Source organism: Delphinapterus leucas, chromosome 5 (assembly GCF_059928025.1).
Source record: "Delphinapterus leucas isolate spDelLeu-1000000601 "Yukka" chromosome 5, BTC_Dleu_Yukka2, whole genome shotgun sequence".
Classification (NCBI taxonomy): Eukaryota; Metazoa; Chordata; class Mammalia; order Artiodactyla; family Monodontidae; genus Delphinapterus; species Delphinapterus leucas.
This window is the reverse complement of record NC_143133.1, coordinates 96,485,936-96,513,622: the sequence shown is the minus strand read 5'-3', so window position 1 is coordinate 96,513,622 and position 27,687 is coordinate 96,485,936. Positions and strand designations below refer to the sequence as shown.

Below are 27,687 nucleotides of genomic sequence, written 5' to 3'. Positions count from 1 at the left end.
AGTGGAAGCAGGTGACATGAGTGAAACCACCTCAAGGGAACGAAAAGGTGATAGCCTGGGGTGTCCTGAGAAGAGAGAGCAATTCTGTAGATGGACATGACAACCAGTAGGGCTAGTCCCTCTCTCATGTTGCCCTCCCCAAATATAACAGAGACTCTTTATACAAATCTTACCCTCTCTGTAGTACAATGGATGAATTCCTTGATTAAATTTAATCAAGGTGATTAAATTTTGTAAACAAAAAATGATATACTTTAAAGGCATACAGAGAGTTTTTATTGAAAGAAATACTTGGTAAATAAAGTCGAGGGTATTTTTGCAAACAAATAGCTACCAGATTTTTATATGTTAATTTGGTTCCACACCTATATTGGATGAAAGTTACTCTTATTTAAGATGAATTCCACCTGCAGTCCTGTCAATTTGGAATCTATTCTGAAACATATTATCAAGCTAAATGTTTCATCCTGCCTTCTTTTCACACAGAAGATGTTTAGTAGCGCACAGGCAGGGCATCCCCTTCCCCTTATCTGTGTTCTTCCCCTACTCCCCCCAGCCCCCTAAATCCCTGCTCCCCCACCAGTCTCTCCTGGAACCACAGAAGGTTGGAGCTGAGGGACCTTAGAAACTAAGTCTAATCCCTTTTCTAACAACTAAAAAAACTAAGGGCCAAATATCTGTGAATATTTTTGTTTGTTTATTTTTCCACACTGTCTCCAGAAATGCTTATGGGAGTTGAAGGAGACTGTGTCACAATGCAATTCCTTGACAAGCTACTTCTTCCTGTACCTGCCACCAAGTATTTGGGCTGAGCTAGCACGTTGTCACTGCTTATTCTTCATTCCACTGCTATCCTGCCAGACACTCTTATGTTGCTGCTTTCTAGGTTTCCCAACCCACTGATTATTTTGCATTTTGGATGATTTCTCTCCCAGCTGCCTTCATTTGCATTTTTCCTAAATCAGATCTCATTGTGATAATTTCTATTCATATTTCTAACCTCTTTAGATCCATTTGTGTTATTTCTCTGTCCTCAATGATGTCTGCAGCACCTCCTAACTTGGCACCAACCAAAAATGTTATTAAATGTGTACGCCTTGTTCCCAGTCATTAATGAAGGTGCTAAATAAAGCTAGATCTAACAGATGCATTGGGGCCTTCCATTAGCTGCCTCCTCCCACCCCATCCCCATAGATATTGAGCTGTTTTTCATCTTTGGTTCTTGTTTATTAAGGTTCAAGCTTTTCAGTCTTCCTGTCCTAGTTCCTACTAGCACCAACCAGAGCTCTTGTCACACAAATGTTTCAAGGATGTTTTTTTACATGCTTTATTAAACTCTAAAGGTACGATAGCTATAGAAGTCATTGATCGACAATTTTAATTAACGGTAAAATTTATAATTTCATATGCCAGAGGAAATTTTTAGCCCTGCTTTTAAAAACTCTTCTAGAAGGCAGACACATTTGATTGTCTTTATGTCTCCTATTTATTCTTCTATAGCTTTTTGTGTAAATCTGCTGGTTAATTCTCTTTGAATTTAAAGGTGCATAAAACCATTATGTGCTTGTGAGGAACACAAGTGATATATATGAAATGGCCCTTGTCATGAGGAGCTTATGATCAGATAGAGCAGGCTAGACCTAAGTATAATGAGGAGGGACTCTAACCAGACAATGTGGAGTTAAATTGCTTGAAAGCTTCATACTGATTCTTAGGGCTGCAAAAATAGGAATATGAATTAGGATGTTAAGATAAAGCCTAATGCAGAAGGGAAGTTTTGAGCTGAAAACTCAAAAGGTAAAAAGGATTTGCATAGGCAAGGAAGAAGTGGGGGAACATAGGGAAACATCTGAGCTAAGGTAGAGAGAGAGGAATGATCGTGACATCCTGTGTGGGGCCTCGGAGCAGTAGAAAATCAGTCTGATTGAAGAAAGAATCTGACTGGTGTAACGTCAGTTTGCAAATCCAGTTGACTGTATGGCATCTCTCACTGGATGTCTCTTAGGCATCTCAAAATCAGTGTGCCCAAAATTAAAGTTGTGACTCTACCCTCTCTCCAAACTACTTCTCTCCTAGTTTTCCCCACCAGAAATATGGGTGTCATCCATATTTTCTCTAGTCCCCTAATCACCCCTCATCCAATCTTTTATCCAATCCCTTTAAGTTCTACTGCTCAATTATATCTTGAAACTGAATAATTCTCATTTCTGCCACTCTCTAGTCCAAGCCATGACTGTTTCTTGCCTGGACTACTACAAAAACCGAGCACTTGCCCCTCTCCATATGGCAGCCAGAGAGAACTTACTGAAAACTAAACCACTCTCTAGCAAGAAAAGAAAATCTTTCAGTGGCAGAGCATTGCCTTTGGAATGAAGTCCAACCTTGTTATCATGGCATAGAAGCCCTGGTGTGATCAGGCTTTACACACCAGTGCTCTGTTTCCACTCCACATGGGTGTACTTCAATACAATTGTAATACTAACCATTTGAGTTGGCTTCAGATCCACAAAGAAAAGCACCAGTCCTCCACATGGATGCCCGTGCTTCAGATCCAGCCATGAGCAGGGGTCTCCAGGCCCCCGTATCTACAGACTCAGGGCTTCCCACAATTCCCTCATGTTCAGTAATTCGCTAGAACAACTCACAGAACTGAAGAAAGTGCTATACTTACTATTACAGTTTTATGATAAAGGATACAAATCAGGACCAACCAAATGGAAGAGACACACAGTGGGAGGTCTGGGAGGATCCCGCATCCAGAGTTTTCTCGCCTCTCTCTGTGGAGTCAGCTCACCTCGCCTTCCCTGCACATCAGTAGGTTCATCAGCCAGGGAGCTCCTCTGAGCCTGTGTCCAGAGCTTTTACTAGAGTTTTATTAGAAAGGCGTGATTGATTAAATCACTGGCCATGTGACTGAGCTCAATCTCCAGTCCCCTTCCCCTACCAAAGGGCCGACCCTCTAATCACATACTTGGTCTTTCTGGTGACCAGCCCCGATCCTGAAGCTATCCAGGACTCCCTACTGAGTCATCTCATTAGCATAATGATGTCACTCAGGAAATTCCAACAGTTTTTGAATCTCTGTACCAGGAACCACTGGGGACAAAGACCAGGTATATCTTTATTTCACCACAAAACCTCCCAGACCTCATCTTGCACCACTCTTGCCCTCCATGCACAGACATGCTGGTCTTCTCTTAGCCCCTGGACTGTGCCACATCCTTCCCTGTCCCTGAGACAATTCCCTTCTCCCTCTCTCACTCCCACCCAACTCCCACAGCCTAAGATTACCTGATCAGAAAGTCCTTGCCTACCTCAATGTCGCCCTTGTATCTCCCCATACTTATTTGCTGCATAGCACCTGATTTTATCTATGTCTGTCCCCTCCATAGAACATAAACTGTTTGAGGACATAGCCTTGTTGTCTTGTTCCTTCTTTATCTTCTAGCACACACCAACATTCAGTACATATTTGTCAAATTAAAGAATAAATAAAGTGGGAAAGATAAGAATATTAATGCCATTTGAAGCTATTTGATTGTTAAGAAGAAGAAATGTTTAGGCTTGATGAGAAAAGTAATACAGAGAGGTTGTCAAATCAGAAGCAAGAGAATGATAGGTTTGGGGGGCATATGAATATGGGGAGTATGATTGCAGTGTACCAAATGTATTGTGGAGGGGAAAGGACTAGAGGCAGGAGGCTTTAGAAGACTATTCCGTTGGAGCAACAAAGGCAACAAAAGCCTGTGTGCCATAACTACTGAGCCCGTGTGCCACAACTACTGGAGCCTGCACTGTTAGAGCCCATGCTCCTCAACAAGAGAAGCCACTGCAGTGAGAAGCCCTCACACCTCAAGAGTGGCCCCCGCTCGCCACAACTAGAGAAAGCCCACGTGCAGCAACGAAGAGCCAACGCAGCCAAAAATATAATTAATTAAAAATATAAAGTAAAAATATGTCTTACTCAAATACATTCTCGTTGTAAGAGATAAATACTGGAGTAACAAAAGAAAATATGAGACCCCCTTTCTTATTTTGCAATCTTTTTTTTTTTTTTTACTTTGCAATCTTTAAGTTTTGTCAACAAACACTTTTTTAAACTGTTAAAGTTGGCTTCTGAACATTTGCCTGGCTCCTAAAACCTCCCCAGGCTGAGTGGCACAGGAGGACTAGGCAGCAAGTGGGGACTTGTTCTCTCGAAACTGCAATTTGCCAGGTGGTGAAGACTGCTGCCAGGCTTTTCTTGGGGACTTTCTGGGCTCTTCTTACAGATTGCCAGTATTATCTGGAGGGAAATCAATACTGACCCAGTATCAACAGTGGGGAAAGCACCGAATGTTCTTCACTGTTTGAATAGTACAGTGTTGGCACCTGAACTGGGGGAGATTAAATTCAGACCCCAGAGACTGAGATAAAGTCTATTTCAAATGAGCCTTAGGGTCCCTAAAGAGTGGAGGCCACAGCATCTTTCCCTCTTTGACCCCCTTGATAAAACGACCCTTTTTCTCAGACAGGACATCATTACTCATAAGACACACAAACATGCACACACACACGCATATACACACGTTCTACTCTAAAACTTGCCTATTGAAGCTAACACGTTGGTCCTAGTTTCTTTTTCGCTACTGACTGAAAACAAAGATGTATTATGAATACAAGTGGAATTCCCTTTGGCTATGATTTGAAGCCACCTGGTAAACTTTCCCTTTTGGAATTTTAAGCAGCCACACAATTGAATTAGGGGACAGAACAACCACACTGGTGTCTGGTCAGAAGCAAGCAACTGTTTGCAGCTGTGCTAGGGGAAAGCCAGTCACTGGTTCTGCTTTCAGATCTGTTGACTGGGACAAGCTAAATGCTGTTTAACTTGGCCTTCATCTTGCTACCCAGAGCAAATTACGTGGGCCTTAAAAGACAGTTTCCCCTACTGCCATTTAAAGGACTTGATTCAAGAATTTATTCTGAACATAAAAGGAAGTTGGGGAAGAGTAGTTTTGACAGAGTGGGTTGCTTCAAAATCTGCTTCAGTGGAGCTTTTGAGATTGATTACCTTTGCTCAAGTCCCAGAGAATACACAAAGGCTGTGCTTATGGAGAAAAATCCCCACATGATCAATTTCAATTTCTACAGTCTCAGCAGGGATCCCATTTAGGGATATTATCTATGATGGAGAGGGAAGTAATAGAGGTACAACACAAAGGATGGGTTTAAGTGAGGGCACTGTCACCCTGGTTGCGGTGTGATTGGTTGGTTAGTGCTAATAAGAACGAAGATAGGAGAAGGGTGACATAAATACACTATCATGTGTAAAACAGATAGCTAGTGGGAACCTGTGGTATAGCCCAGGGAGCTCAGCTTGGTGCTCTGTGATGACCTAGATGGGCGGGATGGGGTGGGGGATGAGAGGGAGGCCCAAGAGGGAGGGGATATATGTATACATACAGCTGATTCACTTCATTGTACAGCAGAAACCAACACAACATTGTAAAGCAATTATACTCCAATTAAAAAAAAAAAGAAGGCAGAAAAGGTAAGAGAAAAGAAAAAAGATATATCACTGACTGGATTACTAGATGAATATTACGGCTTCATAGTTTTTCCTAACCTGGGGCTGATGGCAGAAGCTGGGTTATTTTGATTCTGGAGTATAGAAATTTAAAAATAATGTTTCCCTCATATTACAAAAGAAAAACTTGATCATTATAACAATGTAGAAAATACAGACAAACTGAAAGAAAAAATTAAAAATCACCCACTGCCCCACTCCCTACGGAGAACAACTGTAAACATGTTGACTTATACTTTAAAATTTTTCTGTGCTTAAATACGTATTTTTATTAAGAATGCATTCATCACTGCATCTTTTATTTTGAAAACTGTCTTTCACTTAACTACCTTCTACCTTATCTCTCCATGTCAATACTACAATATCCCTTTTTGTGAGTTTTTAAATACAAAACCAACAGATGCTCTTGTTAAAAATTTCTGAGTATAGAATAAAACGTAAAAGTATTTCTCCTGCCTCCCAGTCTTACCTCCCCTAAGGTAACCCTAAGACTTTTTCTTAATATTTCACACACACACACACACACACACAGAGTTCAATTAACTAATGTATCACAAGGTACAAAGTCAAATCCTGTTATGTGGAAATTCAGGGTTTTTCCAAGTTTTCACTTCAATGACCATCCTTGTGATTAAATATTTGCACACAGCTATGATTATTTCCTTAAGATAAACTCCAGAAAACGAATTGCACAATTTTAGCGCTTTTAACACATGTAGCACATTTGCCCTTCACATGGTTTGTGCCAATTTCTCCCTCCCACCCATACTCAACATTGAATTTTTAAAAATCTTTAAAAGTATAACACATATAGAAAAGTATCCAAACCATGGGTTAGCCCTGTCCAATATGGTAGCCACCAGCCACATGTGGCTACTGAGTACTTGACATGTGGTTGGTCCAAGTTGAGGTGTGCTGGAATTGTAAAATACAAGCCCAGTTTTGAAATATGGGTACAGAAAAATATCATATAAAATATATCATTAATGATTTTATGCTAATAATATATTGAGTGATATTTTGGATGTAGTATGTTAAGGAAAAATATATGATTAAAATTGATTTTTTACTTGTTTATTTTCACTTTTTTAGTGTAGCTACTAGGAACATTTAAATCACATATGTGGCTCACAATTGTATTTCTCTTGGACAGCACAAAGTAGGATGTGGTATGGCTTCTTGAGTAATGAAACCTGCCACTGAGGGGTATACTCCTGATTGGCTGTCTTCCTCTTCCTCTCCTGTTCCCCCGACCCCACCCCTGCCTGTGCCTCAGTTACAGCTAGCGCTCTTAGAGCTAATGTAGCTCCCTTCACCACAACAATTCTTTCTCAGGAGTGATCAATAAACACAGGGCGAGTGTCCACTATTGAAGGCAATGGGGTATTAAGAGCGTGATCTACCAGAACCAACCATTGAGTACAAACTCGAAGTTGCAAGTTGCATCATTCGTTAATTGATTTGTTAGAAAGTGTACGTACTTAGGCTTCAGGTTGCTGCTGAGTCCAGCATCATGCCCCTGTTAAAATGCGCACGCAGGGCACGGACAGGCGGAATACGCACACTTGACAAGTCAGTTCGTTGATGGAAGGTCACCATCTCTTGTCGGCCCTCAGCTTTCCCTTCCTCACACATTGACTGTACTAAATACACCCTCGTACACACACCTTTTCATCAAACACAGATGCTCTTCCCAGCTTGGCTTCCACACCCAATCGCCTCAGGGTAGAAGCAAAATGCAGATAAGTAGGAAGAAGAGGGCCCAGAGACGACCATGTGAATCTTACTTCCTTTCGGCCCTATTGTTGTCTTACATCTTGTTCTCTGAGTCACTTTTTCGCTGGACTCAGCTTTAGAGTTTAAAAAAAAAAAAAGATTTTTTAAAGTACATCTTAAAGTATTTTTGGCTCGATTGTATGCTCGATTATTTGGAATGTGGCCCAAATCCTTGCTTCATTCCACTGCTTCAGTCAAAGTAGCTTCTGTCTGGAAGGCATTCAGGTAAGGGGGATTAAAATAAAGAAATATCTCTGTTCCATCTTGTCTTCATCATCATTCTTTTGTTGCTCTATCATGCTTAATTTTATGAGAATAATGTTTCTAGCCCTTTGGAACTCTCCACTTAGAGTTTTCTCTTTAAAAGACTCTCCCTCCCCTAAACTTGAAGAATAAGGGAAATATCTTGTGGAAACGAGTGTGAACTAAGAACCGAAGGAGCACCATCTTTGTTCCGTTATTGGTTTGACTTACTAGATGAACTTGAATACATGTCTTCTAAACCTTAATTTTGCCATCTGTGGACTAGGGACAGAGTGTTCCCCCTCCTTCCTATGTTTAGTTGGGTTTGCAATAAAAGCAATAAACTGGATGCAAAAGTAATAAATTATTCCTTGGGCTGCAGTGGTCTTGACATTTGAAATTCCTTCCAGACTCCAGATTCTGTGATTATAAATAATAAATGCTTTCACTCTTTCCAACCACTGTGTTTCAACACACTGGTAAAATTTAAAGACCTCTTTCTTATCGCAGTAAGCCAGGCTACAATTTTTACCTTACACAGATTGCTAAGCACATTTTTCCCTCTTTATATTCAAAGCTGAGCATATACTTCTTAAGGTCTTTCTACCTTCCCTCTTTCTGTCCCATTACCCAAGGGTTAAGCAAATTTTAAAAGTTTTCAATGGTGCTATAAAATGAACAAGGTTGAGTTGCCTTCCAGCAGCACTGGTTGAGCCAGAGAGACAAAAAACTCCGTGAAATATTTTTTGGTTAAAAGAACTGTTAAAACTTTGAGGATAAAACAGTTCTCTCTCTTCTCATCAGCATGAAGAAGCCAATATCTGTGAAATGGCAGATTCCTAATGAAAGCATGACTAAGTACTGAATAGTATGGTATAAAACATTATTACCTTTTTTTTTAAAAAAAAGAGCTTATACACTATGTATATTTATTTTTATTTTCAGATTATAGTTGGCCCTTGAACAACTTGGGGGTTAATCCATCTATAGTTTATCATTGGCCTTTCCTATCTGCAGTTCCTTTACATTCTCAGATTCAACCAACCGCAGACCGTGAAGTACTATTGAGAAATATCCGTGTGTAAGTGGACCTGCACAGTTCAAACCTGTGCTGTCCAAGGGTCAACTGTAATTTTCCTACCAAAAGCACTACTTCCCAACCTAATTTGTCATCTCAAAGCTTTGAAAGCATTATCAGATAAAACCAAATCTGAGTATACATCGAAAGTTTATAGGTCTCATTGGCCCATGGCTATAGCTAAGATTTCATTAACAGTGTCAGCTGAAATGCTGCCCTGATAGCTCACGCAGGTCCTCCAGCTCCTGTCACTCTCTCCCGTCACCAGAGGGTCAACAGGCTGGTCCCCCATGTGTGCCTGAGCCCCACCCTGTCTGTGGGTTTGGCAGAGTCTGCTGGACTCTGATGCTTCTCCTTCCTTGGGCACCAGAGTCTCTCTTGGGATTCCAGTGAGTGCCGCCTGCCCCTCAGGCATTGCTGCTTCTCCACGTTGTAGATTTGGCCAAGTACACCAGATTCCACAAGGAGCCTAAGTCCCCTCCCCTCCGTTCTGTGACACACTGTTAGAGCAGTCCTCAAACAATATTATTTGTGCCTCGGTATTTTGCAGAAATTTGGTGAAGTACCTCTTCGCGTTTTTACTTACTGACTTCCTCTTTGCTGTGTGTTGGACATGAACTCCATCAAAGCGGGGGAGGGAGGGCAGAGAGAGCCAGACCAAGAACTAACCCCCTTCCATACTCAAGGTTACACCTCTCCTCTGACCACCAAAACTTGAGGGCAGATGTCTCTCTTCTTGACATGAACGATCTCCCAGGAGACTTCGGTAACCAGAACTTTCTTCAGGTTTCCCCACTAGTTCACTCAACAAGGCTGAACCTCCTGCAGTGGGCACATTCCAAAGACAAGCTAAGATCCTCACTAAGTGAGGATATACTCTTGTTTGGATGAAAACCACCCCAGACCAACCCCCAGCGATTGAACTTGAGGTTGAGAGATTGCGGTTGAGGGTGGGAGCAAGTATAAATCAGTGAGGAGGGGAGGGGGTGGGGCGGGAGGAGGGGAGGCTGAGGAGCTTTGGGGAAGGTGCCAGGGTGTTTTAGCCCTTCACTCAGGTCTGCATTCTCTCTGCAGAACGACATCTTCGAGTGGTCCAGGGACCACCGAGTCCACCACAAGTACTCGGAGACGGACGCTGATCCCCACAACGCCCGCCGGGGCTTCTTCTTCTCCCATATCGGGTGGCTGTTTGTCCGCAAGCATCGGGATGTTATCGAGAAGGGGAGGAAGCTTGACGTCACCGACCTGCTGGCTGATCCTGTGGTCCGGTTCCAGAGAAAGTAAGTGAACGGACACCATCGATTGTCCCTGAGCGACAGGACCTGGAGACAGGGCACAATGGGGTGCAGTAATATCCCCAAGCAGTTCTCCGCATAGCACTTACCCTGACGATTGGGTCTTCTTGTTAGGATTGCCGTCTGTTTATTCATTCCTTTTTATTTATTTTAATATTTTTTATTATATATATGTATATTTTTAAATTCATTCCTTTTTGATCATTACGTTTTCCCCTGTTCACACATTTGTTTTGAATTTGAACTTGATTTTGAAATGGATTTCCTTTAAGCCCACTTGTCATTTCCTTCAGACCCACCTGAACTACTGATTTCATGGAATGTTTCTGTAGTTGTCCTCGCTTGCTCATTCATGTTTCCCTGGGGTAGCGAGGAGGAAAGAGAGGACTTGCTTATTTTAGTGACACACTTGACTTCAACAGGACTGGACTCCCGCCAGGTCCCCTGCTCTGTTCTCCCTGAATTCTCTTGTAGTGGGGCCTCCTCTCCCCCCACCCTTGGAAATGGTAACACCAGTAGGTTTCTGTGCAGGGAAAACGTGACCATGTAACAAAGAGCCTCAAAATGCTTGTGTGCACTAATGGTGTCAGCTGAGCATATTCAGTCCGTCAGCATCTGCAGGGTGGATCTATGTTCAACAAGCACATGGTGAAAGCTTGCCTGTTATCATGCTGGCAAGTGGAGGGCAACCATGGTTCACGTTTTAACTAGGGAGCTGGCCTGGGCTCTATCCATGTTGGGCTGGATCTGTAAAGTTGGCCACAATGAGAGCATTTATAAATGGGCTCGTTGCCCCAAAGCAATGGATTTATGTGCAAAGAGGGACAATTTTGGGATCACACTCTGGTGAGAGCCTTGAGATAATATGGTGGACAAGTGGTCACTGGACACCACCTCCACTGACAGGCATGAGTCATTTGAGGACTCATTCCAAACAGAATCTCCCAATAATGGAAATGGAGGCTGTGCCTTTGACACAAGAGATCCTTGCACGAGAGGAAGTATGGCTGAGAAATGTGCTCATTTTCCCCTCAGTGGATGGTGGGACAGGTTGCGAAGGCTCACACTCGCTCTAAGGCTCAGTTTCAGCTCTAAGATGGGAATAACAGTAGTACCTATCTCTTATAGCTTTTATGAGGACATAATGAAAAAAAATGTATGAGAAATGTCTGGCATTTATATAGTAAGAGCTTAGATCCATGATGTCTCTTATTCCACAGGCAGTGGCAACTCCAGAGGATTCCCTGTCTTTCCACCCCCTGCTTCTGTTGGCTTCACCATAGGGTCTTCTCTGTGCTCCTCCATACAGCTCTTTCAGGTGGACGCAACCAGTATCAATAGCCAAAATTTTATAGCAGATGTTTTCAATTTACAATTAAATGATTTGTTGATTTTGATTTTTCACCATGAGAGTAAAAGAGGAAAATCTGCAAAATTCAGAAAAGTAGAAAGAAACTCATGCGCAGTGCTAACACACAAACACAGCCACGGTTCAGATTCTGTAGTATCTCCTTCTATATTTTATGTGTATATTTGACATATTTTACATGATGGCAGTCATACTGCTCATGTAATTTTATGTCTTGACTTTTAACTTCAGATTATCTTGTAAGCACCATTATCAAAGGCTGCATGGGCTCACCATTTGAGTGTCATAGTTTATTTAGCCATCACTCTGTGATGGGATACATATGTCATTTCCAATTTTGTGATATAAATGATGTTGCTATACAATTAGTAATGCTTTGGGACAATCAGACCTTAGATTAATTTGAAGATCTCAGATGAAGAGGCAGAGGATCTTCTGTTTTATTCCTGAGAACAAAGCTGAGAATAATAGTCTGGGTTTCTCTTACCAAAAAAAATGGAGGTTTTTTTTGCATCTTTTCCCTTTAAAAAATATGGTAATCTGATTCATTAGGTGTATACTCATGGTACCTACATCCAAAGACTATTACTAAATGCAGGCAGAAGAACAAAGGCTATTTCGGCATGTTCCTTGAATAGTTATCTGAGAACATCTTTCATCTCCAGTCCAGTAACCAAAGGAGATTGTAGCTATCAGAAACCACTCACTCATATTATCATCTCTTATATATCATTGAGCTCCTGCTAGAAATTGGTGCTGAGGATACAACCTTAAAGATTGGTCTCAGTTCCCCCAGAATTTACAGTCTAGCAGGGAACCCACAAATTAACTTACAGACAATTATGCTTTAGAGAGAAGAGTGCTATAATAGGGTAGAATAGATGGGGAGGAGGATATTTATCATGTCTCTCATTTCATAGAACTATATAGAACCATTGAACTTTGGAGCTAGGAGGGACCTTACAAATCAGTTAACCCATGCCTTCCATTTTTCCCATGAAAAAACTAATAAACGAAATTTAAATAGAAAGTTGGGGATAGAAGTTCTGTCAGTCTGTTTGGGCTGCTATAACAAAAATACTATAGCCTAGGTGGCTTACACAACAAACATTTATTTCTCAGAGTTTTGGAGGCTGGGAAGCCCAAGATCAAGGCACCAGCAGATTCAGTGTCTGGTGAGAGCTCTCTAACTAGTTCAGATAGCCGTCTTCTGGCTCTGTCCTCACACGGCAGAAGGGGCAAGGGAACTCTCTGGGTTGTCTTTCATAAGGGCGCTAATCCTATTCATGAGGGCTCCACCCTCATGACCTAATCACCTCTCAAAGGCCCTCACTGCATTGAGAATTAGGTTTCAACATGCAAATCTGGAGAGGACACAAACATCAGTCTATAGCAAGTACCTACATCTCAGATTATTTGCTCAATGTCCTTTGGATTATGCCTCGTTGTCTGAAAGGAGCTACAACAGTTCTCTGCAGTGTGGGTGGACACTCATGTCCTTTGGTAATTATCCAGCCTAGAGAACGTGGAGATCCGTAATCCAAAATGAGGCTTAGAATTACTGAACTAAAGGAAGAGAGCTTCCAAGATACACAACGATACTGTGGCCATTTGGGTGTTTTTCATGTTCATGAAGCCAGGTTACCAGTCCTGACAGTCAGACCATGTGGAGGAGATAAATTCCTTAAGGAATAAGTCCTTGCACATAGGGGTGGGAGCTGGAGTGGTCGATCCTATCAGCAGTGGCACTGTCATATCAGGTTTCAGTCCCTGCTATCCTAGGCTGAGTGGGGGGCTTCCTGAAAAACAGAGAAACGTGCCCAGCTCATTTGGGACCCAGTCCTGGGCCATTTCAGTGGCACCTCTTAGAGAGTCCCTCTCCTGGTCACAATTCCGATCCGTTTCTCTGTAGTCCTCCTAGGGCAAAAGTCCCTGTTCCAGTTTTGGTGGCCAGGGTTTGTTGCTGATTCCACTCCCTCCTAGGGAGCAATGTTTGTACAAAGAGACCCAGGTAAACACTTGGAGAGTTTCCTCAAACAGGCAGATGTGTAAATGAGAAGGACCCAGGATCTGGAGACTCCTCCTTCAGTCAGAACACCAACACCAGTATTGCAGTTGCTTGATCCACAGTGCGTGGCCATCCTAATGACAGCTCACCAAAGACAAGCTTGCCTGAGAGCCAAGCTTGATCAGCTTTCCATTATACAGTCTCATAAAAGAGAGAAGATAGCAGCATTAAGGGTAACAGGGAAACAGCACAGTTCAAGCTATAGTTCCAGGCTTTTCCTCTAAAAGATAACTTTACCAAGGCTGTTACAAGTAGTTAACTGGACTACTTCAGGTTTCCCTCTATTGTCAAGTTGTGAATGATGAAAAGGCAGGCATTAGGAGGTGAGAGGGAGAGGAGCCAGTGGTATCACATTTAGACTGTGGCATTTCGGGTCCCTGCCCTGGCCCCTGTGCCTTCAAGGGCCATGCTTCTCCCTGCAGGGTGAAAAGATCACAGGGCAAAGGTGCATGCCGCCTGGAACCTCCTCCCACTTCTAGACTGTGCCTTAGGGTCCTAGGATCCTAAAATTCCCTGCCCAAGTGGCTCTGAGCTCACTTTCAGAGCCTACAGCAGCCTTTCCCAGGCTCTGTCCTCCTAGAGGGAAGTGTGTGCCCCATAGACCCGAAGAGTGGCCGAGGGGCAGTGTTGACCTGGGGATGAGCTTAGAAGCATGTGCTTGGATGTCCACACAAAGCAGACAGAGCTGGGTTGGGAAGAGAAGGGATTGGGCTACAAGCTAGGGGCTCCCACCTCTGCTCTTGGCCTAGGCCCTGCAAACGTTGGGGGTGAGCCTAGAAGGGCCTACTTATAAGGTTGACAGTGGGTCTATCAGTTGGGAATTGTGTTTGGCTTAAACAAGATAGAAGTTAGTTTCTCTCACATGTAAAAGAATCATGGAGGTCCAGGTTATGGCAGCACAGGGCCAGTAGAGAACCGGATTCGTTTACTTTCTTGCTTCTTGAGGTAGGCTTGTATAGCTATAAACTTCCCTCTTAGAATTGCTTTTGCTGCATCCCATAGGTTTTGGATCATCATGTTTTCATTGTCATTTGTCTCTAGGTATTTTTTGATTTCCTCTTTGATTTTTTTCAGTGATCTCTTGGTTATTTAGTAACGTATTGTTTAGCCTCCATATGTTTGTGTTTTTTACGTTTTTTTCCCTGTAATTCATTTCTAATCTCATAGCATTGTGGTCAGAAAAGATGCCTGATATGATTTCAATTTTCTTAAATTTACTGAGACTTGACTTGTGACCCAAGGTGTGATCTATCCTGGAGAATGTTCCGTGCGCACTTGAGAAGAAAGTGCAATCTGCTGTTTTTGGATGGAATGTCCTATAAATATCAATTAAATCTATCTGGTCTCTTGTGTCATTTAAAGCTTCTGTTTCCTTATTTATTTTCATTTTGGATGATCTGTCCATTGGTGTAAGTGAGGTGTTAAAGTCCCCCACTATTATTGTGTTACTGTTGATTTCCCCTTTTATAGCTGTTAGCAGTTGCCTTATGTATTTAGGTGCTCATATGTTGGGTGCATATATATTTGTAATTGTTATATCTTCTTCTTGGATTGATCCCTTGATCATTATGTAAGGTCCTTCCTTGTTTCTTGTAACATTATTTTAAAGTCAATTTTATCTGATATGAGTATTGCTATTCCAGCTTTCTTTTGATTTCCATTTGCATGGAATATCTTTTTCCATCTCCTCACTTTCAGTCTGTATGTGTCCCTAGGTCTGATGTGGGTCTCTTGTAGACAGCATATATATGGATCTTGTTTTTGTATCCATTCAGCAAGCCTGTGTCTTTTGGTTGGAGCATTTAATCCATTCACGTTTAAGGTAATTATCGATATGTATGTTCCTATGACCATTTTCTTAATTGTTTTGGGTTTGTTTTTGTAGGTGCTTTTCTTCTCTTGTGTTTCCCACTTAGAGAAGTTCCTTTAGCATTTGTTGTAGCGCTGGTTTGGTGGTGCTGAATTCTCTTGGCTTTTGCTTGTCTGTAAAGCTTTTGATTTCTCCATCAAATCTGAATGAGATCCTTGCGGGTAGAGTAATCTTGGTTGTAGTTTCTTCCCTTTCATCACTTTAATTATATCATACCACTCCCTTCTGGCTTGTAGAGTTTCTGCTGAGAAATCAGCTGTTAACCTCATGGGAGTTCCCTTGTATGTTATTTGTCGTTTTTCCCTTGCTGCTTTCAATTACTTTTCTTTGTATTTAATTTTTGCCTATTTGATTACTATGTGTCTCAGCGTGTTTCTCCTTTGGTTTATCCTGCCTGGGAGTCTCTGCACTTCCTGGACTTGGGTGGCTATTTTCTTTCCCATGTTAGGGAGGTTTTCAACTATAATCTCTTCAAATATTTTCTCAGGTCCTTTCTCTCTCTCTTCTCCTTCTGGGACCCCTATAATGCAAATGTTGTTGCATTTAATGTTGTCCCAGAGGCCTCTTAGGCTGTCTTCATTTCTTTTTTCTTTATTCTGTTCCACAGCAGTCAATTCCACCATTCTGTCTTCCAGGTCACTTATCCATTCTTCTGCCTCATTTATTCTGCTATTGATTCCTTCTAGTGTAGTTTTCATTTCAGTTATCGTATTGTTCATCTCTGTTTGTTTGTTCTTTAATTCTTCTATGTGTTTTTTCTGTATTTCCTCTAGGTCTTTGTTAAACATTTCTTGCATCTTCTCAATCTTTGCCTCCATTCTTTTTCCATGGTCTTGGATCATCTTCACTATCATTATTCTGAATTCTTTTTCTGGAACGTTGCTTATCTCCACTTCATTTAGTTGTTTTTCTAGGGTTTTATCTTGTTCCTTTATCTGGTACATAGCCCTCTGCCTTTTCATCTTGTCAGTCTTTCTGTGAATGTGGTTTTTGTTCCACAGGCTGCAGGACTGTAGTTCTTCTTGCTTCTGCTGTCTGCCCTCTGGTGGATGAGGCTATCCTCTTTTATCTTTCTGCTCCACCATCCTTAGCATGTGACTTTCAGTCTTTCATTCTGAGGTCCAAGGTTACCCCTAGAGCTCCACGCAAAAGGAAGGTGGGGTTGGGGTGGGGTTAACACTGCTTAATTGAGTCAGTTTCCTATCAGGAGCTTTCCCAGAAGACACTCACAGCTGATCCACCTAACTGTATTTGCACTCAAGGGAAATTGGGAAATGCAGTCTCTTGGATGATGTATTGTACCCCTGAATAAAATCCTGGTTTTGTTTCTGTGGAAAAAAGGGTGAGTTGATATGGAGTAAGCAGTTAGTCTCTGCCATAGTATTTAATTGTTCTGCCTTAAGCAAAATGATTGGCCGTCACAAGTTACTCAGTCTTATAACATTTTGTTATTAAGCAAGTGAGTAGCCTTTCTGTCTCTATTTAGTGAGCAGAAACTGGAATCTCAAATAATTTTTCTGAGATGGCAGAATATGGATAGAGTCCAGAGGCTGTTTCTCCTAATGCTTTTCTTATCCCATTGATTCCCATCTTAGATGAGAAATTCCGTTAGAAGTAACATGCAGACACGTGCATTTTTGAAGTAACTGACAAGGATGCCGGTGTAGTCCAGACACAGGAAAATAAAGTCCTTGCCTCATCACCATGGTGATGGGATAAGCTAAGAGAAAATGGATGGAATGATACAGAAGAGTGAAGCACTTGTTTTGGTGCCCTTGGAAGAGAGGAAAATGTGTAAATCTTGTCATTTCAGGAAGAAAGGCACTTGAATGGCTAGAATTTTTGAGACCGATTTCACTTCAATTTGTCACCTGATCTGTTATCATTTGTCTTTATTTTTTCTCCGTTTTCAAGGGCAAGCACCAAATCTCTCAGTGATACCTTCCTCCTTATGACTTTGTGTCAGTCCTGTCTGTGTAAACCCTAAGTGTATTTCTCTGTTGGGGACGATCACATAGCCAGGATAGAGCATCCAGACAAACCTACAACTGACTCATCTTCACTTCCCTACCCTCGCAGCTTCATCTCCCACTTGGGGGATCCCCTAGTGGGACGGGATGAGTCGTGTGGGGACTTACAACCAACTTGACTCCATCTCTGTTGACCAAATCCATTGCTCTTTGATCCAGGTTCCATGTTGGGTCTTGGGGAGTCTCTCCCTACTCTGAGTTCATTTGCCTTGGGGCCCTACCCTAACTGTTGCTAGGTTAATACAACAATTCTTGTCTAGAATTTAGTGACTTTGAATGGCTGAACACATTGGTTGGGTAATTGTATCTTGTGGAAAACTCTATAGAAATAACCCCCAAAGGAGAGGTTCTGGATAATGAGACGTTCAAATATCTAAACATGTGGAGGAGATTTGGGGACAGACATGGAGGTGGGGCCTTTCAAGCACAAACACCCTCTGCCAACTGCCTTGCTCATCAGTTACTCTTGGTTTGACCACTTCCTGTTTCGCTTGGGTCCTTGATCGTCCTTCAACAGCTGAACCAAACTGTCCTCAGGGTGAGCATCACTCAGCCATGCTGTATGTAGAGCCCAGCTCTTTGGCATCCTCTCTGCCCACTCACACCTCAATAATGGAAGCCATGAGGTGCATGGCGTTTCTCAGGGCATCCAGCTTTCTTTCCTTTTCTGCATGTAACACTTTTTTTTTTTTTTTTTTTGCGATACACGGGCCTCTCACTGTTGTGGCCTCTCCCTCTGTGCAGCACAGGCTCCGGACGTGCAGGCTCAGCGGCCATGGCTCATGGGTCCAGCCGCTTTGCGGCATGTGGGATCTTCCCGGACCGGGGCACGAACCTGTGTCCCCTGCATTGGCAGGCGGACTCTCAACCTCTGCGCCACCAGGGAAGCCCTACATGTATCACTTTTAATTCAACAACTGTGTTTTGAGCATCCACTACATACCAGGCTCTAGGTGCTGGGGATAGAACAATGAACAAGAGAACCAGATTCTGGATGGTGCTTTCTTTTTCTCTCTAGAGCCCCAATTTGGGTTTGGGAATGTGAGAGAGGAAGCCTCGCCAGGCATCTGCCCCAGTCTGACTGGTTCTGTCTCTCCTGGATGGCTTTCCTGCTCCCTGTTCCATCTGTCCTGTTATTCAGTCCCTGTCCCATGAAGCTGTTTTTGGTTCACTTCCTCTTGTTGATTTGCCTCTTGTCTCTGCTGTCTTTGTCTCTTTACCTGCCAGAGTGCTTTGTTCCTCCCTGTACCCTTCTCTGCACGAGGACATTTTCCCTCATCTGTCATACAGTATTCTCCAAGCCTTGATGTTCTCCATGTCTTCCTCTCCCTCAGCTTCTTGAGAGAACAAAAGCCATTCAGCCTATTGCTTAGGCATTTTCTTGATGGGGAGATGAGTGTTCTTTTTCCTCTTGTATTCTCCCTCACTCCATCATCTTGCTCTGGTTTATTCTTTTCATACATTCATTGTATATGTAAACATTCCTTCTCCTTGAATCTTCTCTTTTATTTGTGAGGGATAGCCTACCCTTGGTTGACAGCTTGAGCCCTGGAATCTTCTGTCCTCACCTTAAAACTGTCACATCTTATCTAAATGGGCTCTAAAAATTTTGAGAATGAAATAATTTTTTTCTTTGAATAATTTTCTCTGCATCCAGCTGTAGTTGACAGGAGTTAAAGCTCTAAATTTCTGAGGTCCAAGGACTTGATAAAAATCAACGGAATAGATGTGAGCTGTGTTCAATTAGATCCCTTTTGTTAAAAGTCAACGGAAGAGGTAAAATATTCCAAGCTAAAATTTGGCCTTTTCAAGGAGACTGCTGTAACCAAACAGCTGAATGATACTCTGGGATATAGGACAGAGATGATTCAATATTGAGGTGGCAGCACCAACACCAGAATTTCCCTATTTTAGTGGCTAAAAACTTGGGCAAGGGAGAAACCAGTATGGCACATAATTCAAGAACTCATCTTGACTTTTTAAAAATTTCCAAGTCAAAATGTCATTTGTTTGCCTCTGTAAGAGGTACTTTTCCTAATAGGACTTTGGGAGAAGTTGCCTCTGTGTGTGTGTGTGTGTGTGTGTGTGTGTGTATGTGTGTGAGAGAGAGAGAGACAGACAGACAGACAGACAGAAAATACATCAACTTCATTAGTATCATTTTTCTTTCCCCACATTGACCATCCATTTCTATGTGAGAAATTCCCCTGGCAAGATGAGGAGACAGTTTCTCAAATGTCTGGAATCTGAACACTTCAAACACGAGCATGTTAGACATATTAATCAATAGGTGTCAATGAATTCTTGAACTGCTGTTTGTAAAGTGTTATCTTGGCGTCATTGTTGATGGCAATAAAGGCATCTTCATGTATCTTCGAGTCACTTCAGTAGCCAATAATAGCTGCCATTTATTAACTGCCCACTATGTACTTATATTATGTCTTTACACACGTTCTCTCTGATCCTTTCAATAACTCTGTCATGTAGATGATGGTACCTGGATTCTGGACTTGAATTCTAAAGATTCTGGCTCCGCATGGCCTTGATTAACCAAGTCAAAAAAAAAAGTAATATATGTTTGCACTAAATTATTCTTTCCCTAGTAAAATATTACTTTACTACCAAAACTGAGAAGAAATCTTAGCTAGTTTTCATGTAAATTTTAAATAATTACATAGAAGTCAAAGCAAGATTCGAATGACATTTGAAAGATTAGATTGACAAAATGAAAGACATTTTGGTGCAAGTAGATATCAGTCTCACTAATATTTAGACATTATCAATTCCTGGCTCTCTTTCTAGACCACATAGAGAATAGTGTTTTAATATTTTCTCGGAATAAACAGTCCTTCAAGTCATGTATAATGTTCCAGGCCCAAAGCTTCAGCCAGTAGACAACAACACTTATAAGAAACTTCTATTTAATCCTTATCTATTCTCTAAAAAGTTAGATCTATTACAATTGGCTTATGCATCAGAGAAAAAGACTCCTTTTGCCTTTTCTTTGTCTCTTCTTTACCATATAATAGAGCAAAAAAAGTGGAAAAAGTTTTTCATAACAGAAAATTCATTTTCTAGTTATTATTTCTTTAACAAATTACCTTATAAAATTTCTCTAATCTCTGAGCTCTTGAAAATTAGTTAAATTTTTGATGTATAACCTTCTAAACTTTTTTAAATGAATCATGCTATGTTTTCTTTCTACAAAAATATATTCATACTCTATATACTATTAAAATAAGAAAAAACATATTTAATATTTACCTTAATTATTTCCTTTCCAGCCTCTTTAGTGTGTGTGTGTGTGTGTGTGTGTGTGTGTGTGTGTGCGTATCCTAATTTCCATCTGATATCATCCTGCCTGAAGAACTTCCTTTACCATTTCTTGTAGCACAGGTTTATTGGCAATAAATTCTCAACTTTTGTTTGTCTAAAGGTCTTTATTTTATCCTCATCTTTGAAAGGTATTTTTACTGGACATAAAATTCTGGATTAGCCGGGTTTTTCTTTCAGAATGATAAGATGTCAATCTTGCCTTGCATAGGATCTGAGGAGTCTGCTGGGATTCTTAGCATTATTCCTCTGCATGTATTGTTTCTTCTCACTACGTTCAAGAATTTTTTCTTTATCTTTGGTTTTCAGCACTTTGACTCTGAGGTTTGTTTGTTGTTGTTGTGTTTTTTCTGAATTTTATTTTATTTATTTTTTTATACAGCAGGTTCTTATTACTTACCCATTTTATACATATTAGCATATATATGTCAATCCCAATCCCCCACTCATCACACGACCACCACCTACCCCCGCCACTTTCCCTCACTGGTGTCCATACGTTTGCTCTCTACATCTGTGTCTCTATTTCTGCCCTGAAAACTGGTTCATCGGTACCATTTTTCTAGGTTCCATATAAGTGTGTTAATATACAATATTTGTTTTTCTCTTTCTGACTTACTTCACTCTGTATGACAGTCTCTAGACCCACCCAAGTCTCTACAAAAGACCCAATTTCGTTCTTTTTTATAACTGAGTAATATTCCATTGTATATATGTACCACATCTTCTTTATCCATTCGTCTGTCGATGGGCATTTAGGTTGCTTCCATGTGCTGGCAATTGTAAATAGTGCTGCAATGAACATTGGGGTGCATGTGTCTTTTTGAGTTATGGTTTTCTCCAGGTATATGCCCAGTAGTGGGATTGCTAGATCATATGGTAATTCTACTTTTAGCTTTTTAAGGAACCCTCATACCGGTCTCCATAGTGGCTGTATCAATTTATATTCCCACCAACAGTGCAAGAGGGTTCCCTTTTCTGCACACCCTCTCCAGCATTTATTGTTTGTGGATTTTCTGATGATGCCCATTCTAACTACTGTGAGGTGATACCTCACTGTAGTTTTGATTTGCATTTCTCTAATAATTAGTGATGTCAAGCAGCTTTTCATGTGCTTCTTGTCCATCTGTATGTCTTCTTTGGAGAAATGTCTATTTATGTCTTCTGCCCATTTTTGGATTGGGTTGTTTACTTTTTTAATATTGCGCTGCATGAGCTGTTTATATATTTTGGAGATTGATCCTTTGTCCGTTGATTCATTTGCAAATATTTTCTCCCATTCTGAGGGTTGTCTTTTTGTCTTGTTTATGGTTTCCTTTGCTGGGCAAAAGCTTTGAAGTTTCATTAGGTCCCATTTGTTTATTTTTGTTTTTATTTCCATTACTGTAGGAGGTGGATCAAAAAAGATCTTGCTGTGATTTATGTCAAAGAGTGTTCTTCCTATGTTTTCCTCTAAGAATTTTATAGTGTCCGGTTTTACATTTAGGTCTCTAATCCATTTTGAATTTATTTTTGTGTATGGTGCTAGGGAGTGTTCTAATTTCATTCCTTTACGTGTAGCTGTCCAGTTTTCCAGGCACCACTTATTGAAGAGACTGTCTTTTCTCCACTGTATATCTTTGCCTCCTTTGTCATAGATTAGTTGACCACAGGTGCGTGGGTTTATCTCTGGGCTTTGTATCCTGTTCCATTGATCTATATTTCTGTTTTTGTGCCAGTACCATATTGTCTTGATTACTGTAGCTTTGTAGTATAGTCTGAAGTTAGGGAGTCTGATTCCTCCAGCTCTGTATTTTCCCCTTAAGACTCTTTGGCTATTCGGGGTGTTTTGTGTCTCCATACAAATTTTAAGATTTTTGTCCTAGTTCTGCAAAAATGCCATTGGTAATTTGATAGGGATTGCATTGAATCTGTAGATTGCTTTAGGTAGTATAGTCATTTTCACAATGTTGATTCTTCCAATCCAAGAACATGGTATATCTCTCCATCTGTTGATATCATGTTTAATTTCTTTCATCAGTGTCTTATAGTTTTCTGCATACAGGTCTTTTGTCTCCCTAGGTAGGTTTATTCCTAGGTATTTTGTTCTTTTTGTTGCAGTGGTAAATGGGAGTGTTTCCTTAATTTCTCTTTCAGATTTTTCATCATTAGTGTTTAGGAATGCCAGAGATTTCTGTGCATTAATTTTGTATCCTGCAACTTTACCAAATTCATTGATTAGCTCTAGTAGTTTTCTGGTGGCATCTTTAGGAGTCTCTATGTATAGTATCATGACGTCTGCAAACAGTGACAGTTTTACTTCTTCTTTTCCAATTTGTATTCTTTTGTTTCTTTTTCTTCTCTGATTGCCATGGCTAGGACTTCCAAAACTATGTTGAATAATAGTGTCAAGAGTCGACATCCTTGTCTTGTTCCTGATCTTAGAGTAAATGCTTTCAGTTTTTCACCATTGAGAATGATATTTGCTGTTGGTTTGTCGTATATGGCCTTTATTATGTTGACGTAGGTTCCCTCTATGCCCACTTCCTGTAGGGTTTTTACCATAAATGAGCGTTGAATTTTGTCAAAACGTTTTTCTGCATCTATTGAGATGATCATATGGTCTGTATTCTTCAGTTTGTTAATATGGTGTATCACATTGATTGATTTGCATATATTGAAGAATCCTTGGATCCCTGGGATAAATCCCACTTGATCATGGTGTATGATCCTTTTTATGTGTTGCTGGATTCTGTTTGCCAGTATTGCTGAGGATTTTGCATCTATATTCATCAGTGATATTGGTCTGTAATTTTCTTTTTTTGGAGTACCTTTGTCTGGTTTTGGTATCAGGTTGATGGTGGCCTCATAAAATGAGTATGGGAGTGTTCCTTCCTCTGAAATTTTTTGGAAGAGTTTGAGAAGGATGAGTGTTAGCTCGTCTCTAAATGTTTGATAGAATTCCCCTGTGAAGCCATCTGGTCCTGGCCTTTTGTTTGTTGGAAGACTTTTAATCACAGTCTCAATTTCAATGCTTGTGATTGGTCTGTTTATATTTTCTATTTCTTCCTGGTTCACTCTTGGAAGGTTATACCTTTCTAAGAATGTGTCCATTTCTTCCAGGTTTTCCATTTTACTGGCGTAGAGTTGCTTGTAGTAGTCTCTTGGGATGCTTTGTATTTCTGCGGTGTCTGTTGTAACTTCTCCTTTTTCATTTCTAATTTTATTGATTTGAGTCCTCTCCCTCTTTTTCCTGATGAGTCTGGCTAATGGTTTATCAATTTTGTTTATCTTCTCAAAGAACCAGCTTTTAGTGTTATTGACCTTTGCTATTATTTTCTTTGTTTCTATTTCATTTATTTCTGCTCTGATATTGATGATTTCTTTCCTTCTGCTAACTTTGGGTTTTGTTTGTTCTTCTTTCCCTTGTTCCTTTAGGTGTAAGTTTAGATTGTTTATTTGAGATGTTTGTTGTTTCTTGAAGTAGGATTGTATTGCTATAGACTTCCCTCTTAGAACTGCTTTTGCTGCATCCCATAGGTTTTGGATCATTGTGTTTTCATTGTCATTTGTCTCTAGGTATTTTTTGATTTCCTCTTTGATTTCTTCAGTGATCTCTTGATTATTTAGTAACGTATTGTTTAGCCTCCATGTGTTTGTGTTTTTTACGTTTTTTTCCCTGTAATTGATTTCTAATCTCAGAGTGTTGTGGTCAGAAAAGATGCTTGATATGATTTCAACTTTCTTAAATTTACTGAGGCTTGATTTGTGACCCAGGATGTGATATATCCTGGAGAATGTTCCGTGCACACTGGAGAAGAAAGTGTAATCTGCTGTCTTTGAATGGAATGTCCTATAAGTATCAATTGAATCTTTCTGGTGCATTGTGTCATTTAAAGCTTGTGTTTCCTTATAAATTTTCTGTTTGGATGATCCTTCCATTGGTGTAAGTGAGGTGTTAAAGTCCCCCACTGTTACTGTGTTACTGTTGATTTCCTCTTCTATAGCTGTTAGCAGTTGCCTTATGTATCAAGGCACTCCTGTGATGGGTGCATATATATTTATAACTGCTATATCTTCTTCCTGGATGGATCCTTTGATCATTATGTAGGGTCCTTCTTTGTCTCTTGTAACATTCTTTATTTTAAAGTCTATTTTATCTGATAAAATTTTATCTAAGTATTGCTATTCCAGCTTTCTTTTGATTTCCATTTGCATGGAATATCTTTTTCCATCCCCTCACTTTCAGTCTGTATGTGTCCCTAGATCTGTAGTGGGTCTCCTGTAGACAGCATATATATGGGTCTTGTTTTTGTATCCATTTATCAAGCCTGTGTCTTTTGGTTGGAACATTTAATCCATTCACATTTAAGGTAATTATCGATATGTATGTTCCTATTACCATTTTCTCAATTGTTTTGCGTTTGTTTTTGTAGGTCTTTTTCTTCTCTTGTGTTTCCCACTTAGAGAAGTTCCTTTAGCATTTGTTGTAGCGCTGGTTTGGTGGTGCTGAATTCTCTTAGCTTTTGCTTGTCTGTAAAGCTTTTGATTTCTCCATCAAATCTGAATGAGATCCTTGCCGGGTAGAGTAATCTTGGTTGTAGGTTCTTCCCTTTCATTACTTTAAATATGTCATGCCTCTCCCTTCTGGCTTGTAGAGTTTCTTCTGAGAAATCAGCTGTTAACCTTATGGGAGTTCCCCTGTATGTTATTTGTCGTTTTTCCCTTGCTGCTTTCAATAATTTTTCTTTGTCTTTAAATTTTGCCTATTTGATTACTATGTTTCTCAGCGTGTTTCTCCTTTGGTTTATCCTGCCTGGGACTCTCTGCACTTCCTGGACTTGGGTAGCTATTTCCTTTCCCATGTTAGGGAAGTTTTTGACTATAATCTCTTCAAATATTTTCTCGGGTCCTTTCTCTCTCTCTTCTTCTGGGACCCCTATAATGTGAATGTTGCTGCATTTAATATTGTCCCAGAGGTCTCTTCCACTGTCTTCATTTCTTTTCATTCTTTTTTCTTTATTCTGTTCTGCAGCAGTGAATTCCACCATCCTGTCCTCCAGGTCACTTATCTGTTCTTCTGCCTCAGTTATTCTACTATTGATTCCTTCTAGTGTATTTTTCATTTCAGTTATTGTATTGTTCATCTCTGTTTGTTCTTAATTCTTCTAGGTGTTTATTCTTTAATTCTTCTAGGTCTTTGTTAAACATTTCTTGCATCTTCTTGATCTTTGCCTCCATTCTTTTTCCGAGGTCCTAGATCATCTTCACTATCATTATTCTGAATTCTTTTTCTGAAAGGTTGTCTATCTCCACTTCATTTAGTTGTTTTTCTGGGGTTTTATCTTGTTCCTTCGTCTGGTACATAGTCCTCTGCCTTTTCATCTTGTCTGTCTTACTGTGGTTTTTGTTCCACAGGCTGCAGGATTGTAGTTCTTCTTGCTTCTGCTGTCTGTCCTCTGGTGGATGAGGCTATCTAAGAGGTTTGTGCAAGTTTCCTGAAGGTAGGGACTGGTGGTGGGTAGAGCTGGCTGTTCCTCTGGTGGGCAGATCTCAGTAAAACTTTAATCCTCTTGTCTGCTGATGGGTGGGGCTGGGTTCCCTCCCTGTTGGTTGTTTGGCCTGAGGCGACTGAACACTGGAGCCTACCCGGCTCTTTGGTGGGGCTAATGGTGGACTCTGGGAGGACTCATGCCAAGTACTTCCCAGAACTTCTGCTGCCAGTGTCCTTGTCCTCACGGTGAGCCACAGCCACCCCCTGCCTCTGCAGGAGACCCTCCAACACTAGCAGGTAGGTCTGGTTCAGTCTCCGCTGGGGTCACTGCTCCTCCCCCCGGGTCCTGATGTGCACACTACTTTCTGTTTGCCCTCCATGAGTAGAGTCTCTGTTTCCCCCAGTCCTGTTGAAGTCCTGCAATTCAGTCCCACTAGCTTTCAACGTCTGATTCTCTACGATTTCCTCCTCCCATTGCCGGACCCCCAGGTTGGGAAGCCTGATGTGGGGCTCAGAACCTTCACTGCAGTGGGTGGACTTCTTTGGTATAATTGTTCTCCAGTTTGTGAGTCATCCCCCCTAGCAGTTATGGGATTTGATTTTATTGTGATTGTGCCCCTCCTACTGTCTCATTGTGGTGTCTCCTTTGTCTTTGGATGTGGGGTATCTTCTTTGGTGAGTTCCAGTGTCTTCCTGTCAATGATTGTTCAGCAGTTAGTTGTGATTCTGGTGCTCTCTCAAGAGGGAGTTAGAGCATGTCCTTCTACTCCACTGTCTTGAACCAATCTCCTCGAGGTTTGGTTCTTTTCATTTGGAGTGGAGCAGGGACAGTGCTATCCTTCTTGAGATTCTTTGGGTTTCTTGAAACTGTGAGTTATCTTTCATTAATTTTTGAAAATTCTTGGTTGTTATCTCTTCAAATTATTTTTGACCTTTTTTTCTCACTCTCTTCTTCAGGCTATCAGTGTTTGTGGTGGGGTGGCAGAGGTTGGAGGTAGAGTCCGTGAATAAGATGGTGAGCTGGGTTTGGGTTTTGTTGTTGCTATGATTACCTTCAGTGCACCACAGACTTCAGTGGATGGCACCTGTTACTGCATGTGTGGAGTGCCTGCGGTGCCAGAGGAATTTTCTAAGCATTTATGCTTTACCCTCAGCTTTCAGCTGTCTCTGCACACCTGCACACATAGTAGATCTCTGTCTGCACTCTGTCCCCAAGGTGTGGGGGAGGGGGGAGAGCACTTCTGTTGTTTGTTTCTCTGGGCATGGCTTGTGGTAGGGGTATGGGGTTTCTTTGTTTTTCTGGCCTTGTATCAGTCTTAGGCAAGCCCTGAGTGCCTGAACCTTGGGGTTAAGGCTTTCTGAGCATTCCTGCCTCTCCCCGCAGTAGGAGACTTGCTTTGGAGCAGTGCAGGATCCTGGGCAGAAGTTTTTTGCTTCCACCTTTCCCTCATCAGCAATGAGTCTTTGCTTCTGTCTGGGGTCAGAGAGTTTCCTACTCCTCCCTCAGAGACAAGCAGGTTTTGCTTCTATTCTTCTCCCAGAAGCAATGGACTTTTGTCTGGTCCTGGGGGCCAGAGGGTTTT

At 41.1% G+C, this 27,687-nt stretch overlaps 1 protein-coding gene across 1 annotated transcript in view; it reads left to right on the top strand.

Moving 5' to 3' along the window:
* SCD5 (stearoyl-CoA desaturase 5) overlaps window positions 1-27,687 on the top strand; it is a 157,554-nt gene that overhangs the window by 93,996 nt on the left and 35,871 nt on the right. Inside the window, exon 3 of the mRNA XM_022599352.2 lies at window positions 9,741-9,946. Coding sequence (XP_022455060.2) covers window positions 9,741-9,946 — 206 coding nt within the window. The remainder of the gene's footprint in view (window positions 1-9,740; window positions 9,947-27,687) is intronic.